Source organism: Accipiter gentilis, chromosome 6 (genome assembly GCF_929443795.1).
Source record: "Accipiter gentilis chromosome 6, bAccGen1.1, whole genome shotgun sequence".
In the NCBI taxonomy this organism is placed as follows: domain Eukaryota; kingdom Metazoa; phylum Chordata; class Aves; order Accipitriformes; family Accipitridae; genus Astur; species Astur gentilis.
Window position 1 is genome coordinate 5823591 of NC_064885.1, and position 16516 is coordinate 5840106.

Below are 16516 nucleotides of genomic sequence, written 5' to 3' on the forward strand. Positions count from 1 at the left end.
GGAGGCCGGACCCTTCCTGCCACGATCGGAAATCGATGCTGCCCGCACACCTCCTGGATCGATGGCTGTGGCCAGCCGGCTGTGCTGGGGTCAGCGTCTCTGTCGATACCCCATCGTTAATTAAGATGTGGAGGCTCAGCACTGTGAGCCTGATGCAGAAGTTGGCTGCGGCTCAGAGCAGAGCCGGAGCGGGGCCTGTTTGCTTGCACAGGCAACATGTGTGCCCCTGCGCTCCCCTCAGGGTGTGATCTGGCCACTTTCTCCTCAGATCCCGGCCAAAATTGCTGGAGGACACAGCCAAAGAAAACCTCCCGGGGAGGGTCAGGGCACCCTGCCTATGCCTGGCCCCATGGGGACCTTGTGCCAAGCGGGGTGTCCCCATCGACTCTCCCAAAAGATGGGTACCAGCAAGTCAGGGCACACAGGGCTGTCCCCGGCCATCCCCCGGGCATCCTGGCTGCCCCTGCAGCCCCGCTCTCTCTTGCTGCCCGCAGGGTACCCCGACCACATGGTGTTTGCGGAGTTCAGACGGCGCTTTGACGTCCTGGCCCCGCACCTGACCAAGAAGCACGGGCGCAACTACATCGTGGTGGATGAGAAGCGGGTGCGTGCCCCGTGCTGGGGCCGGCGCTGAGGTCTGGGGTCCCCGGCACTCCGGGGGTCCCCTGCACCCCTGGGGTGCCGCCAGCCAGCCGTGACACCTCTCCCTCCCTGCAGGCAGTGGAGGAGCTCCTGGAGTCGCTGGACTTGGAAAAGAGCAGCTACCACATGGGCTTGAGCCGGGTATGATGCCCAACACTGGCTGCGGGTAGCGGTGGCGGCACGGGCAAGCGTGGGCGGCATAGCTCGGCACGGCGCGGCACGGCAGCACAAGGGCGGCACTGTTTGCTCCCACCTACGGCATTCCTTATGCCTGGGAAATAAAACCCCCACGGCGGGACAGGACCAGTGGCTGCAGAGGGAAGAGCCGCATCCCCACCAGCCGGAGCAGCGGGAGGGTGGCACGGCGTGGCCGGAGGGATGCCGGCGCTCGTCGACATCTCACCCCATTCCCTTCCCGCAGGTGTTTTTCCGGGCCGGGTCGCTGGCCAGGCTGGAGGAGCAGCGGGATGCGCAGACCAGCAGGAACATCACCCTCTTCCAGGCGGCGTGCAGGGGCTTCCTGGCACGGCAGCAGTTCAAGAAAAGGAAGGTTCGTCCCAGCAGCTCTCCCCTCCCCGCTCCGCCGCACAATTTCGCCTAAAATGGGCAGCGCAGCCTTTCTGCCGGCGCCTGGGCCAGCACCTCCTCCTCCCGCCTCCCCCTGCGACCGCCCAGCCGTGGGGAGCCATGGGGGGCCGGGGGGAACCGGGGGGCCGGGGGGAACCGGCAGGGAAGGTGCTGGGCATCACTGCGGCAGGATGAAGCGGCGTGTCGGCTCCTACTTTTATTATTAAAGAGGGCATAAAATAGGTGTCTCGGCAGCACCTTGCCTTTCGCTAGATTAGTGTTTGGAGGGGCTGGAGAGAATCAAACGGTGGATAAGCTGGGTGCAATTAGCCCAATGCTAACGAAGGGGAGCAGGCCGGGGTGCCGGCAGGGGTGCTGAGCGCCCGCCTGCCCCACTTTGCCCTGCCGGCAGCACCCCGTGCTGACACCGTACCCTGTGCTGATACTGTGCCCCGCACAGATCCAAGATTTGGCCATCCGGTGCGTGCAGAAGAACATCAAGAAGAACAAGGGGGTGAAGGGCTGGCCCTGGTGGAAGCTCTTCACCACAGTGCGGCCCCTCATCGAGGTGCAGCTCACCGAGGACCAGATCCGCGGCAAAGACGTGGGTATCTCCGTGCCGGGGGATGCTGGATGGAGCAGGGTGGGCTTGGGGGAGTGTTGGACCCAGGCAGGACCCCCCCATTGCGCTGGGATGCAGGATCCTGCAGTGGGGTGGAATGCAGGACCCCCACGGTGGGGTGGGATGCAGGATCATCCTACTGTGGCAGGGTAGGATGCAGGAGCCCTCAGTGAGGTGGGATGCAGGAGCCCAGGGAAGGGTGGGATGCAGGAGCCCACAGTGGGGTGGGATGCAGGACCCCACAGTAGCGTGGGATGCAGGAGCCCTTCTTGGGCTGAGATGCAGGACCGTGGCTGCCCTGCACCCCGTCAGTGCCAGGCAGGCTCGAATTGCTCCCTAATTTGCGAATCAGCATGTCATTAGCATCCCGAGAGCCGGCTGTTGCATGAGCCCAATTACAAGGCGTGGAGAATGGAAATGAAACCGTCTGCCGAGAGGCATATGCGGGGCTCCGTGCCGTGCTGGCAACCAGACACTCGTGCCCCCGCCGAGCCCGCCCGGCGTGGAGCCGCTGCCTGGCTCAGCTTTCACCCCAACCCGCCGAGGACGGGGACCTGGGGTGGGGGCACCTGGGCCCCCTCCTGCCCCCCCCCCCCAGCCTGTGCTGGGACCAGAGGAGGGGAGAGAAAGACGTGCTTGAAGCTGGCAGCTGGGCACGCCTCCCCAGTGCTGGCTGATGGTGTTTTGGGCATCCCGGCGGGCCCCCTCCCTCCCCACCTGGGCTGGGTGCACCCAAACCCTTTGGCGAACTGCCGATGGGTGGGTTTCTTCCCACCCCCTCTCCCGGGGGGGCTTGCGGTGACCCCTCTCCAGCTTCGCCGGGGCTGCCTGGCGTTTCGACACCATTTATGGGGTTGGAGTCAGCACGGCGGTGGAGCGGGTTGGGGAAAGTCCCTGCCCAGCCCTTGGCAGGGGAGAGCGGCCCCCGCCTCGGGGAGCCCCCACCCTGCCCACCCAGTGCTGGGGGGGGTGCGGAGACCTGCCAGGCTCTTGCTTGCCAATCTCTTCCCCTTACGCCTGCCTCCCTCCCTCACCGCCCGCTCTGTTGCAGGAAGAGATCCAGCAGCTGAAGAGCAAACTCGAGAAGGTGGAGAAGGAGCGTAACGAGCTCCGGCTCAACAGCGACCGCCTGGAGAGCAGGGTAGGTCCTTGCCGGCACCGGGAGGGGTTGCGGTGCTGTGCCGGCCTGCCCCGGCCCATGGTCCCGCTCCCCTCCTCTGCCGCCAGATCACAGAGCTGACGTCGGAGCTGACGGACGAGCGAAACACCGGCGAATCGGCCTCCCAGCTGCTGGACGCTGAGACGGCCGAGAGGCTGCGGGCCGAGAAGGAGATGAAGGACCTGCAGGTAAACGCGCCTCTCCCCAGCCTCTCAGCGCCTCCCGGCCCCCCCCCCCCCCCGGCGCTCACCCCAGCCGTGTTCCCTCCCAGGCCAAGTACGATGCTCTGAAGAAGCAGATGGAGTCCATGGAGATGGAGGTGATGGAGGCTCGGCTCATCCGCGCGGCCGAGCTCAACGGGGAGCTCGACGATGATGATTCGGGTACCGTCCTGCCTCTGGTGCTCGCCACCGACAGACCCTGGGTGCCCCGTGGTCACAGCACCGTGCCCACCACCTGCACGGTGGCCCCGTACCACCCCACGCAGCCCCTCAGTGACCCCGTTTCGCCACGCAGGTGGCGAATGGCGGCTGAAATACGAGCGGGCGGTGCGGGAGATCGACTTCACCAAGAAACGGCTGCAGCAGGAGCTGGAGGATAAGCTGGAGGTGGAGCAGCAGGGCAAGAGGCAGCTGGAGCGGAGGGTGAGTAGAGCTCAGCCCCGGGGACTCCCCGGTCTGCTCAGCATGGGGATGGGCAGGGGGTGGGCAGCCTGCTCGGAGCTGAGCGAGGACGTGGTCAGGGCAGCGGGGACGCGGTGGCTTCCCGGAGCTCCTCACCGCCCTGCCTGCTCCTGCCCGCAGCTGACGGACCTGCAGGCAGACAGCGAGGAGAGCCAGCGGGCGTTGCAGCAGCTGAAGAAGAAGTGCCAGCGCCTGGCCGCGGAGCTGCAGGACACCAAGCTGCACCTCGAAGGCCAGCAAGGACGCAACCACGACCTGGAGAAGAAGCAGCGGAGGTGGGGACCGCGCGCTGGCGGTGGGAGGGGGGATGCGGGGGCGGACGGCATCCTCGCCGCCTGGCGAGCCTCTTGCAAAGTGGCATTACCATTTTAGCAGGGATTTGGGCACTTCACCAGGTCCCACTTGGCTGAGGTGTCTCCAGCAAGATGGGGCTGCCTGGGTTGGGTGTGATCATTGTGGGGGGGACCCCGATGCCCTTTTCGGGGACCTGGAGCCCAGTGATCACCCTGTGGGGGGCTGTGCCCCATGGTGGAGGCTGCTTGTGCCCCACGTCTCTGCTCAGCACTCCCTCTCATCCCATCTCCTCTCCCAGTCCCAAAGTTTGCTAACGTTATTAAGCAGCAGGGACGCTTTCATCTCATTATGGTAATGATCACACACACAAATACGGCGAGAGAATCCAATCTAATTAATTTCAATTTCCGCGGATTGGAGTCTGTGCTAATGCAGCTGTTTATTACCCAGTGCGAGGAAAAATGGGGATTAGCTGCCGAGGTGTTTAAGGGAGGTCACAAACTCAAGCGCAAGGTTGTTTTCCAAGCCCCAAAGGCAGCGATTTTGGAGCAAACCCAACTGATCCCATCCCAGGGGCATTGAGAGAGGCTGCTCTGGTGCTGCCTGGCTCCAGGCTGTGCTGAGCACTCCCCCACTGGGGGCTCACGTCCCCTCCAGGGATGGGACCGGTGCCACCTCCCGTGGGGACCACAGCACCGGGCTGCGGCTGGGAGAGCCGAGCTGCCGCAAGAGCCCGTCTCTGCTGCGGACCCCGCCATGCGTTGCAGCCCCTCCACGTCCTGCAGCCCCTCTGTGTCCTGCTCGAAGGGTGCGGTGTCCCTGGCTGCCTCCGCGTAGCCAAGCCCCCACCGTTAGCAGCCACAGTCCCTGCTAGCATGTGCCGGCCCCGCAGGATGGCTACTGGGGCTGCTGGGTTCCGTGCTATGGGTGCTGCGCTCTCCATTAGCCGCTGAGCGAAGGCGTTGGGGGGAGTTTCTCCAAGTGGCTCCACACCACCGTGATGGCAATTAAAGGCTCAGCAGCAGCACGTTTCGAATGAGCACTTGGCGGCACGCCACCCTTGCCGGTGCCTGCTGCTGTGGGATGGGGATGCTGGGCACCGTGCCAGTGGTGCAGGGCTGGGGACCCGACCCCGGTGCCCCAGCGGGGTGCTGAGCACCCGGTCCGCTCTCCCCGCACAGGTTCGACAGCGAGCTCTCGCAGGCGCACGAGGAGGCGCAGCGGGAGAGGCTGCAGCGGGAGAAGCTGAGCCGCGAGAAGGACGTGCTGGTGGCCGAGGTCTTCGGCCTCAAGCAGCTGCTGGAGGTGAGCGGTCCCTGGTCCTCCGCTCAGTCCCCCAACCGGCATGTGCCCCGGGCTCATGGTGACCCCTTCTCTCGGCAGGACAAGGACTCGGACATCACGGGGCTGACGCAGAAGGCGGAGGCGCTGGAAGCCGAGCTGCAGGACATCTCCTCCCAGGAGTCAAAGGATGAGGCCTCCCTGGCCAAGGTGAAGAAGCAGCTGAGGGACCTGGAGGCGAAGGTCAAAGACCAGGAGGAGGAACTGGACGAGCAAGCTGGGACCATCCAGATGCTGGAGCAGGTACAGCGGGGAGGGGTGAGGTTTCTGGGTGGGGTGGTTTCATGCAGAGCTGTTATTACCTGGGCCGGGCTTGCCTGGGAAGAGGAGGCGGTCGCCCTCAGCCCGGCGTCGGGCCAGGCATCGCGGCTGCCGACGGGGCTCCTGGCCCCCTGTGCCATGGCCCGGCAGGTCACTGTGGGGCGGGCAGCCCGGCCAGCCTCGGACCGGGGGGCTTTCAGGGTGAGTGGCACCCAGGGAGCGGCGTGGGGGGTCCCCACGTCCCCTTTGCTCTGACCGCATCCCCCCCATTTGCAGGCCAAGCTGCGGCTAGAGATGGAGATGGAGAGGCTGCGGCAGACCCACGCCAAGGAGGTGGAGAGCCGCGACGAGGAGGTGGAGGAGATTCGGCAGTCGTGCCAGAAGAAGGTAGGGCTCAGCTGTGGCCTCTCTGTCCAAGCGGGGCCAGGATGCGTCCCGATGCCCCAGCCGGGTGCCGGGAGCTGCCAGCCGGGCACTGTCACGCAGCACCCGGCTCCCACGCGGCCACAGGCGAGCTTCGCTGGCCTGGCAGGTCCGACCGGTCCCTCCGCTGCCCTGGCCAGCGTACGCCAGGCTTCGTGCCTCTGGTTGCGCAAACACCGGGCTGGCGGGGTCACCTGGCATCCCCAGTATGTGGGGACACACGAGAGGGAGGTCCTGGCCCCTTCCTGCCGCCCTGACCGGGTTGCCCTTGGTGTCCCCCAGCTGAAGCAGATGGAGGTGCAGCTGGAGGAGGAGTACGAGGACAAGCAGAAGGTGCTGAGAGAGAAACGGGAGCTGGAGAGCAAGTTATCCGCCATCAGTGAGCAGGTAGGGCGGGGGACAGCCGGGCACGTGCCTTGCTTTGGAGACCCCGAGGTGGCCACGGAGGGGTAGGCACCCCGCCGGTGCGGTGCCCTGACACGGTCCCCCCCCTGCCGCAGGCCAACCAGCGGGACTTCGAGACGGAGAAGCGCCTGCGCCGGGACCTGAAGAGGACGAAGGCGCTACTGGCCGATGCGCAGATCATGCTGGACCACCTGAAGAACAATGCGCCCAGCAAGAGGGAGATCGCCCAGCTCAAGAACCAGGTGTGCATCCAGACCCCCCCAAAAACACAGCCCTTGACAGACACAGGGTATGCCCATCCTCCGGCCGGGCACTGAGCCGTGTCCCCACAGCTGGAGGAGTCGGAGTTCACCTGCGCAGCCGCCGTCAAGGCCCGCAAGTCCATGGAGGTGGAGATCGAAGACCTCCACCTGCAGATCGACGACCTCGCCAAGGCTAAGGCAGCAGTAAGTGTTTTTGGGGTGCGATGCACCGTGATGGGGCCATGCCCCACCTGCACCCGGGGCGAGACCACCACTGGCACATCGCATGCCAGCAGGGTGGTCCCATGCCGCTCGGTGTGGTTTTGGGGGGTGGGTGCCCCGCTCCTGGGGTGCAGTGGGATATGCAGGTGGCTCCCCGCAGCTGGAGGAGCAGCTGAGCCGGCTGCAGCGGGAAAAGAACGAGGTGCAGAGTCGGCTGGAGGAGGACCAGGAGGACATGAACGAGCTGATGAAGAAGCACAAGGCGGCTGTGGCCCAGGTGAGGGGGGAACAGCAGCCACAGCACCCCTGGCCCCTGGTAACACCCCTCTCAGAGCCGGCGCAGTGGGGTCCCCGCTGACAGACCTGGTGTGTCCCATAGGCGTCCCGGGACCTGGCGCAGATGAATGACCTCCAGGCACAGCTGGAGGAGGTCAGCAAGGAGAAGCAGGAGCTGCAGGAGAAGGTGGGGAGCACCGACATTGGGTGCAGGCGTGTGCCCCGAGTGAAGCCAGGGGGACTGGGGAGCACCCAGACACCCACTGCCCACCCTATGGGGTGGCCCCTTGCACCCTGGGGGGTTGCAGAGCAGTCCCATGGGGAGCTCTCCATTGGGACGGGTGCAGCGCGGCCGGCAGCTCTGCTCCAGGGTGGTGTGGCGGGGGGCCAGGGAGGTTGTGGTTGAGGCTGAGACTGTGCCCCCCCCCCCCCTCAGCTGCAAGGCCTGCAGAGCCAGCTGGAGTTCCTGGAGCAATCCATGGTGGACAAGTCGCTGGTGAGCCGGCAAGAGGCCAAGATCCGTGAGCTGGAGACCAGGCTGGAGTTTGAGCGGACACAAGTCAAGCGCCTGGAGGTAGGTGCTGGCCTTTCCCTCCGCTCCGGCTGGGACTGGGATGCAATGGGACCATGATGTGAAGCTGCCCAGGAGCTCCAGTGAGCGAATCCTCGATATCCCCTCCCTAGGACCCCCCACGCTGCAGCCCTCCCCTGCCGGCAGCCCGTCCCCATCCCCACAGGGAAAGCTCCCTGCAAGCGCCGATAACAGTAATCCACCACCCAGCCCGGCAAAGTGCTGCTCTTTCCCTGCATTGACTTACGGAAATTATAGACTCTCCCGGCCCCGCTAAACGCAGCCTGCTTTATATTCTGCCTTTGCAGCTCTGCCGAGGGAGCAGAGCAGCTTAGCTCTCCTCTTAATATTTTCCTAGCTGTTATTTCCCTTCCTCACTCTCTCTGCCGGGGCCATAAATATGCAGCGGCTGGCTCAGCGGCTGGGGGAGAATGGGAGCTATTTTTTCCCTACGTTACACGCTGTAATTACTTCACACACAGTTAAATCTATTTTTCCAATTCGACAAAGCCCCCACGGTTGTTCTGCCCCTTCCTCAGCCCTGGGGGGAGTTTATCCTCCATCTCCTTGTGTAAATTCATGGGGATGGGATCCGTCTTCGCGTGAGCCCTTGGTGGCGTTGCTGCAGGGTGAGGGGTCCATGGGGGGATCTGGGGTGACCCCGCGCCCGTCGTTCCGCAGAGCCTGGCCACACGGCTGAAGGAGAACATGGAGAAGCTGACAGAGGAGCGGGATCAGCGCGCGGCTGCCGAGAACCGGGAGAAGGAGCAGAACAAGCGGCTGCAGCGACAGCTCCGCGACGTCAAGGAGGAGATGGGCGAGCTGGCCAAGAAGGAGGCGGAGGCCAGCCGCAAGAAGCACGAGCTGGTGAAGCACCCACGATGGGACCGGGCAGGAGGATGGGGGGTTTTCCCCACAGTACTGGGCTCACCCCGCTCCCTCCCCGCAGGAGATGGACCTGGAGAGCCTGGAAGCTGCCAACCAGAGCCTGCAGTCGGACCTGAAGCTGGCCTTCAAGCGCATCGGGGACCTGCAGGCGGCCATCGAGGATGAGATGGAAAGCGACAGCAACGAGGACCTCATCAACAGGTGAGAGCGCCTGGGTCCGGCTTCCCCACGAGGCACGTCACCAGGGCTCACCGCTTCTCCTCGCCACTTCTGAAATGCCGTGGCGACCCCTCGGCTCTGCCTGGCCCTGGCAGGATGCCGCCTGTCCATCCACGTGCATCTGTCCGTCCGTGCATTGTGCACACGTGCATCAGTCCGTGCATCCGTGCATCCATCCCTCCCTCCACCTGCAGCCCCCGTGCAGCTTCACCCACTTGCGGAGGTGCCTGAAACGCAGCCAGGCCCGTGCTGGCTGGCTGGAAACAGTTTGGGGAGCCCCAGGAGCCAGGGCAGCACAGCCTGGCAGGAGGTCTGGGTTGCTGGGATCCAGTCCAGCCCGGAACACTGGGATCCAGCCCAGCCCGGGATAGACTCATAGAATCGTTTAGGTTGGAAAAGACCTTTAAGATCATCAAGCCCAACCGTTAACCTAACGCTGCCAAGTCCACCGCTAAACCGTGTCCCTAAGCGCCACATCCACACGTCTTTGAAACACCTCCAGGGACGGTGACTCCACCGCTTCCCCGGGCAGGCTGTTCCAATGCACGATAACCCTTTCGGTGAAGAAATTTTTCCCAATATTCAATCTAAACCTCCCTGGCCCAACTTGAGGCCGTTTCCTCTTGTCCTATGGCTTGTTACTTGGGAAAAGAGACTGACCCCCACGTTGCTACAACCTCCCTTCAGGTAGTGGTAGAGAGCGATGAGGTCTTCCCTCAGCCTCCTCTTCTCCAGCCTGAACAATCCCAGTTCCCTCAGCCGCTCCTCAGAAGACTTGTACTCTAGATCCTTCACCACATTTGTTGCCCTTCTCTGGACACGCTCCAGCACCTGACCCGGGATGCTGGGATCCAGCCTGGGATGCTGGGACCCAGCCGGGTGCAGCCCCATGCCAGGGGTGCAGGGCAGCCACACTTCCCTCCCTTAGCCCTTCCCCGCCATTTAATTTACCCCTCATTTGTTCTCCACCCATTTGGTCTTTTTCTTTTTTTTCCCCTTTCATTTGATTTCCTTTCTGTTGTGTTTCTCCCCCCTCCGACCCCCTCCCCAACCCCTCCCAGTTTGCAGGACATGGTGGCAAAGTATCAGAAAAGAAAGAGTAAACTGTGAGGAGCTTCTCTTTCCTTCCTCCCCTCCCCTAACCCACACCTCACCCCCGCGGGCCGGGGTCCCGCATGCCACTGGCCCACCTCTGCATGCCCTAACAGCACCCATGGCACGGCACGGCACGGCACATAACTGCATCCCATGTGGGGGGGGACAGGGGCTGAGCCCCCGGGCCGGGGCGGGGGGTGATGCTCTGCCATGGCTAATGACGAGCGTCTCGACGTGGAGCGGTGATGGAGCCCCGCTGCCACGCACAATTAATATCCCCCGCCGCGGTCGCTCCCCCGCGACCTGGGTCCCGCTTAACTAACGGCACGCTCGCCCGGACATAAATTGTGTTTGACGTGGAGTTTAATTCTGCTGGTTATAAAACCTTAGCTGCCCCCAGAGTTTGTTTACGGGGCTCGTTGGGGTTTTTTTTGTTGTCATTCTGTGTTTTTTTGTTGGTTTTGTTTTTGTTTTCAAGCCGAGCATTGCCTGGATGTATTGCAGGGGAGGGAGACGCGCGTGATGGAGTGCGGCTCGTTGCTTTGAATTTAACGAGGAGGATTCATATAACAGGGTCTATCCCAGCCCGTCCCCTGTGCCGTCTGCTGTGTCCCCAGGCAGGGAATAAGCCCAAAGCCAGGCGGATAAAACAGCCGTTTAAGATCATATGATATATCCCTTCCCCGGCAACGGCTTGGTGGGAGCCCTCGCCTCTCACTGGCCAGCGGCAGAGCGGGGAGAGAGGGGGCCGTGCCGCTTCGATTTCCTTATAGATCCCGCCGGTACTGCCATAACCCTAATGAAAGCAGTAAGCAGTTAGGTATTAAGGGAGATTTATGCAGGGATGCTTTTAACGTGGAGGAATGGATTTTGCAATGCATACGGCACCTTCTTTCTAAAGGCAATCAATATGGTTACGAACGGCCATTATAAATTAGATGGTTTAAGCCAGATAGGGCTTTTTTTATGCTGGGATGTAAATCAGGGGCTCTCCGGCACGGCAGGGCTGTAAATCTGCCCGCCACGCTCCTGCACCCGCCTTGCCGGAGTCGTTTCTGTTCTGCCTGCTAAACTCCTGTTTACCCAGGGCCATCAACATCGCTCTTCCTCGCTGTAATTTTGCGCTCGACGGTGGCCTATAAAATGAACCCACTTATTTCCTTCCCAGCTTTGGAGCTGGAAATCTCCTGTGTTTCTACAATCGTGCCCCTCGCTGCCCCGACGCCGGCCTCGCCGTCTTATCTTTCCAGCCCCGGAGCCATGCAGTGGCGGGGGGGGGGGGATGTTGGGCAACGGGTGCAGGACCCCCTTGGCTGGCCAGGGGGGTTGTTTAAGGGTTTGGGGGATGCGTGGCACGGCTGTGCTTTGGGGAGCCCCTAGTATGCAGGTTAAGCTGTATGCATGCAGATTGTGGCCTGGGAGATGGAGCAGAACCACGGGATGGGGTTTCGCCCATGCCAGGGTACGCAGGCAATGGGTGCTGGGGGAGTTCGGTGCCTGCCAGTGCAGTTTTGCCTCCCCAGCACCCAAAATCTCTCCGGCCCCTACTCACCTCTTGCTTTCTCCCACCCCGACCCGCTCCTCCGGCAGCGACGGCGACTCGGACGTGGACTCGGAGCTGGAGGAGCGCGTGGATGGGGTGAAGTCCTGGCTCTCCAAGAACAAAGGCTCTTCCAAAGCGCTCTCAGACGACGGCAGCCTGAAGGGCAGCAGGTGGGTGCAGGGCTGGGCGCAGGGCTGGCTGGCAGAGGGCAGGGTGAGCTGTGCCGGCGGCCGGCCAGGGTGGGCACCCGTGGGATGTGACAGTCTGGGTGCCGTGCTCCCACCCGGTGCTTGCGTGGCCGGCCAGGGAAGGGTTAACGCCGGCTCGCGGCTCGCTCTCTATTAGGGACACATGTCCCCCCGCCCAAGGGGACCTCCCTGGTCCCCCCTCCCCAGCATCCCACCCAGTGCGGTACTGGGACCCACCCTGGAGGCGGATGGGCATCTGCAGCCCCCACCCCGTCTGCCTCCCCAAGGTTCATGGTGGTGGGCTCTAGCCTTGTGCGTTCTCCACCGCTCCGGGGCTGGATCCTCCCTCCATCCTTTGTAGCCCCACCACATCCCTTCCCGCACCTCTCGGAAAACACGGGCTGCCCACACAGCCCCCGGCAGAGGCGGGGGGATGTGCCTGGGTGCCCCCACGGTGCAGGGCCAGCATGGGGCTGGGGCGCACAGCCCCACTCCTGTTCCCCGGAGAAAGCACTCGACTGCTGAGAGCAGATTGCTTTTATCCAAACCCAATTTCCTAGCAGGGCTCTGGGAGTCCCAGGGGGCTCCCCCCCCTCTGCCGAGCAGGGGGGAAAGATCTGAGATGTTTTTTCTTAATTGGTTTAATTTATTCAGCAGTGCAGATGTAAAACATTTTGTTATTGGAGATAATTCCACCTTTTCTGAAGTCGGGAATCAAACGCAGCGGCTCCAGGTAGCCGACAATGAAATACATCGAACGCAACATTTTAGAGGGGAATCAAAGTGCCGGGCTAGAACAATTCCCCCATTTACATGACATTTTTCCACGATGCTATTTCCCGCTGACGCAAATTACCGAGGCTGCTTTGCCGACGCTCTCCCCCCTCCTTCCCTCACCCGCTCATCTCCGTCTCTCTCTTGTCTCCCCGGTGCGTGCGTGGGGCCGCGGTGCCGCCGGCACAGGTCAGCCCCACCGGATGGTCCTGAGGCCGAGGAGCGGCCGGTGTCGGTGTTGAGCTGCCTCAGCTATAGGAAGCGGCCGGGTCTCAAGGACTCCATAGGTGGTCACGGGGACGAGCAGACGCTTTTCAGCGCGCTCAGCGAGCGACCGGCTTCCCCCGAGCGTGCTGCCCACAGAGCCGCCCGCAGCGGCGAGCCCGAGGACCGGGCGGCCGTCATCGCCCGAGCCTTCGCCGACGCCAGCGGCCGGGCTCGGCAAGGGCTGGGCAAACGTTGGTCCCTCTCGGCCGCCGACGGCGAGAAAGCCTCCGTCGCCTCCGCCCCGGTGAGCCGGGCCTCCTCCGCCACTTGGCGCGGGCTGGAGGACGGGGATCAGGGGGACGAGGGCTGCTCGGTGCTGAGCTTCGCCCTCTCCAGCCCCGGGAGCTTGCGGAGCCGGCGCGGGGGGCCCGAGGGTCGCCCCGAGTCGCGGCTCTCCCTGGCCCGCAGCCACCTGGAAGAGGCGGACGAGGGGTCCCGCGGGCAGCCCCCCCTGGGGCGCAGCTTCTCCGTGCCTCCCCGGCCCCGCAGCGCTGCCTCCGAGGAGGGGGGTCCTGGGGACGCCCGCCCCGTGGGGCACCGCTCCTACCTTGACTCCGATCTGGAAGCCGCCATCCAGGAGGTACTGAGCTACCGCCCGTCACGGGCCAGGGGCTGCTCCAGCCCCGAGGCCGATTCTGGGGACGACGGCCGGAGCGTGCGGAGCGTGCGGAGCGTGCGGAGCGCAGCCCCCCTGGGTGCCGCCGACCGCCCCGCTGGCAGCCTCCGTCGCTCCGCATCTGCCCTCGACTTCTCCCGGCGTGCCGGCCGGCGCCGCAGCAGCTCAGCCTCCTCCGAGGAAGAGGAGCGGAAGAAGAAGAGTGCCAAGAAGCATGCCAAGAAGGCCAAGAAGAAATCCAAGAAGAAGAAGAAGAAGCAGCAGTCATCATCCGACTCAGATTCCTCCTCCGATTCCTCCTCCGATTCCTCCTCCGGCTCTACCAGCTCCTACCGGAGCACCTCCAGCGTCAAGAAGGGCCCGCAGGTGGCGGGGGGCGAGGAGCCAGCACGTCCCAGCCGGGGCAAGAAGGAGGAGAAGCAGCGGAAGAAGCAGGTCGACAGCCTGGTGATGAAGTATTTGTACCGACCCGAGAGCGACTGAGGCAGGAGGTGGGAGTGGTGTGTGCCGTGCAGCATGAACCTCCCCGTGTGCCACTAACCACTCGCCCTAACCCTCGCCCGGCTCCGGGCACGGAACCCATCTCTGCCGGGCACCCCAGAATGGGGCACCCCGCTGTGCCCGCAACAGCCCTGCTTTTGGGGTGCTGCAGGGCATTCTCGATGCGTCTCCGGCCACGGGGAGCGTCCCTGGCGTGGCCGCAATGGGACCGGCAGCTGCCCGTGCTGCCAGGACGCAGCACGTTTGGGATTAGCGGCTGTAGCATGCGGGACGCCGGGAAGCGCTAATTCCATCCCGGTTCCCCGGCCACCGGCCCAGGACGCAACTGAATTTATTCCTTCAGGAAATTTAAGGGCTCGCCGGGCGGCACAGCATCCCCGCTCACCCCAGGGGATTCGCTGCCCCGGGGATGGCAGCGGGTCCCAAAGGCGGTGGGGAGGAGCGGGACGGGTACTAACACGCACCCACTGCAGTGTGTGAGCATGGCGGGGGGAAGGCAGCACCCACAGCAGGGGAGCCGGGGTGGGTGGTTGGGGTTCGGAGGTGTTTCTCAGGGCGGCCGCATCCTGCTGCCCTGCGCTGTGCAGGGTGCCTGTGACGAGGAATCAGGGTGCAAACGGCTTCACCCTGCAGGGCTTTGGGGCTGTGGACCCCATTTGATGGCAGAGGAGAGGATGCGCCGGGGCTTGCCGGCAGCGATTTCGGAGCGGGTTCAATCCTTCCTCATGGCTCGAACAGGAGGAGGGCTGGAGGAAGGGAAAAAAGCCTTTTGGAAATGTGGTCACAGTCGGGCTGCCCGCTGCTTGTCTCAGGGCCGGGGAAGGCATTATGGGGTGGCAGCGGGGGGGGAAGAGGCAACCCCAGCACCCAGCCATGGGCTCTGGTGCAACCCTCAAGCGGCGATGTCCGCGAGCATCGGCGTTTACATCCACGGCCACGTGCCTTTTTCTGAGCGCGTGGTGCTGGGTGCCCGTGGAGGGTGGCAGCCACCGGGCAGGCTCGGCTTGGCCCCACCGCAGAGCAGGGGCTCGGCTCAGCCCAGCAAGGAGTCAGTCGCAGCGGAGCATGCCCCAAATATCTTGGAAATAATAAAAAAGGTGGTGATCGAGGTTCCGTCCAGCTGGCTGCCAGCGTGCCGGCTCACCACAGCTCCGGTGGGAAGGTGTGCCCGGCAGCCGAGCTCTGCAGCACGCTGGGGGCACGGACACCCCCCCTCTGCCCCCCACTAACCCCGCTTTTTTCCCCCACAGCCCCCCGAGCTCCCGGCACCTTTTCACCTACGACAGATGGGATGAGGAGCAGGATGCCGGGGAAAGCACACGCCGCTCCTCCCGCAGCTCCCCCAGCGCCAGCGAGGCAGAGAGCCGGACTGCCGAGACCCCCGCCTAGCATCCCCACCACCATTTTCCCATCGCCCCAAAAACACTCAGCTCCACGGGGCCAACCCGGGCAGCCGGTATTTCTTCTGCGTGGGGCGGGGGGGGACACACACAGCTGCCCCCCCCCCCAGCCCCGGCCATGGGGGGGAGCAGCCCGGCCGGCTCGCTGGCTGCAGCCCCCCCCGGCCGCCCCCACCCTCCCACCTCCCGTCTGTCCTCGGCGGCAGAACCGGCTGCTCCAGCACCCTGGGTTTATTCCTCAGTGCCTGCTGGCTCCTTATTTTATAACTTAAACTCCCCCCCAATCCAGGCACCCCCACCCCGGTCCTCTTACACCCCTTTTAGTTGAGCCAAAGACGTCTTCTCGCTGGCCGGGCCCTGGGGAGCAGCCGCCCCGCAGCCGGGAAGGGGACATGGGGACGGGGTCCCACATGCCCCCTTGGGTTGTCGTCACCCCCCCTTACCCCCTCTACCCCACCTGGTGGTTTTGCACTAGCCCAGCTGTGCGTTTCTCCCCCCCCACTTTACTTTCAGTATGAAAATAAATGTCATTTCTGGCTGGTGATACCGGCTGCTGCCTGCTCTGCGTGCTGGGGGGGGGGGGGGTGTCATCCTGTTGCAGGGGGGGGTCACCCCATTTCAGGGGAATGTTTGCATGGTGGTGGGGTCTGGCGGGATGGATCCAGCCCCGGCGAGGATGCGGGGCTGCATGGAGGGGCCAAGCTCAGCACCTTCCCTGAGCCTGCTGCACCCGTGGGTGATGGGGAGGGGAAGGGGGGAGACGGCCCTCGTGGGTGCCGGCACTGAATCATTTATCAATCTTCATAAATATGCAGATGAGCAGCGGGGATGGGAGCCCTCTGCCTGCCGGCGTTAATTATTTAACGCGGAGGAGATGATGATGTGCATCGCTGGCCGCCTGAGCGGCACACGGCTCGGCCTCGGCTCCGGCACCCGCCGGCCTTCTGCCGGGTGCTGTCCCCTGCCCCCCCACCCCCCCCCCCAAGCCCCAGGGACCCCCTGCACCCCTGGGACCCCCCGCACCCCTGGGACCCTGGCAAACCAGGTCATTTGTTCCTTTTCCCCACCATCTCTTGGAAACAAATGGGCCGAGCTCGGCGCTCGCTGCCATAAAGCCACGCTGCGCTAATGCGCTTTCATTAAGTAGGAGCGATCTAATGATAATAAAATGGCACATTTAACATTAAAACATTTAACTTGACTCCTAAGCGAGTGTGTCTCTCTGCACTGTTCCAGCTCCATCTTCATGAGGCTGACAAAGCTCCTTAATTTGTTTCTGGGGAGCGGGTGCTCGGCAGACGGCTTGGCACCGTGCAG

At 63.8% G+C, this 16516-nt stretch overlaps 1 protein-coding gene across 17 annotated transcripts in view; it reads left to right on the top strand.

Annotated features, from left to right (window-relative positions):
• The window catches only part of MYO18A (myosin XVIIIA), a 39415-nt gene extending 23672 nt beyond the window's left edge, over positions 1–15743 (top strand). For 13 of the 17 annotated variants that reach the window (XM_049802037.1, XM_049802036.1, XM_049802039.1 and 10 more), the window contains 24 exons: positions 495–604; positions 718–783; positions 1064–1192; positions 1670–1813; positions 2883–2972; positions 3059–3178; positions 3262–3373; positions 3507–3634; positions 3794–3948; positions 5149–5272; positions 5351–5551; positions 5846–5956; positions 6275–6379; positions 6493–6639; positions 6730–6843; positions 7022–7138; positions 7241–7324; positions 7574–7711; positions 8390–8575; positions 8658–8797; positions 9877–9921; positions 11501–11623; positions 12605–13789; positions 15050–15181. In XM_049802037.1, coding sequence (XP_049657994.1) covers positions 495–604; positions 718–783; positions 1064–1192; positions 1670–1813; positions 2883–2972; positions 3059–3178; positions 3262–3373; positions 3507–3634; positions 3794–3948; positions 5149–5272; positions 5351–5551; positions 5846–5956; positions 6275–6379; positions 6493–6639; positions 6730–6843; positions 7022–7138; positions 7241–7324; positions 7574–7711; positions 8390–8575; positions 8658–8797; positions 9877–9921; positions 11501–11623; positions 12605–13781 — 3866 coding nt within the window. In that variant the 3' untranslated portion in view covers positions 13782–13789; positions 15050–15181. Of the gene's footprint in view, positions 1–494; positions 605–717; positions 784–1063; positions 1193–1669; positions 1814–2882; positions 2973–3058; positions 3179–3261; positions 3374–3506; positions 3635–3793; positions 3949–5148; positions 5273–5350; positions 5552–5845; positions 5957–6274; positions 6380–6492; positions 6640–6729; positions 6844–7021; positions 7139–7240; positions 7325–7573; positions 7712–8389; positions 8576–8657; positions 8798–9876; positions 9922–11500; positions 11624–12604; positions 13790–15049 lie in introns of all 17 variants that reach the window. The other 4 variants (XM_049802040.1, XM_049802046.1, XM_049802047.1 and 1 more) reach the window with 2 other exon arrangements.
• The last annotated feature ends 773 nt before the right edge of the window (positions 15744–16516 follow it).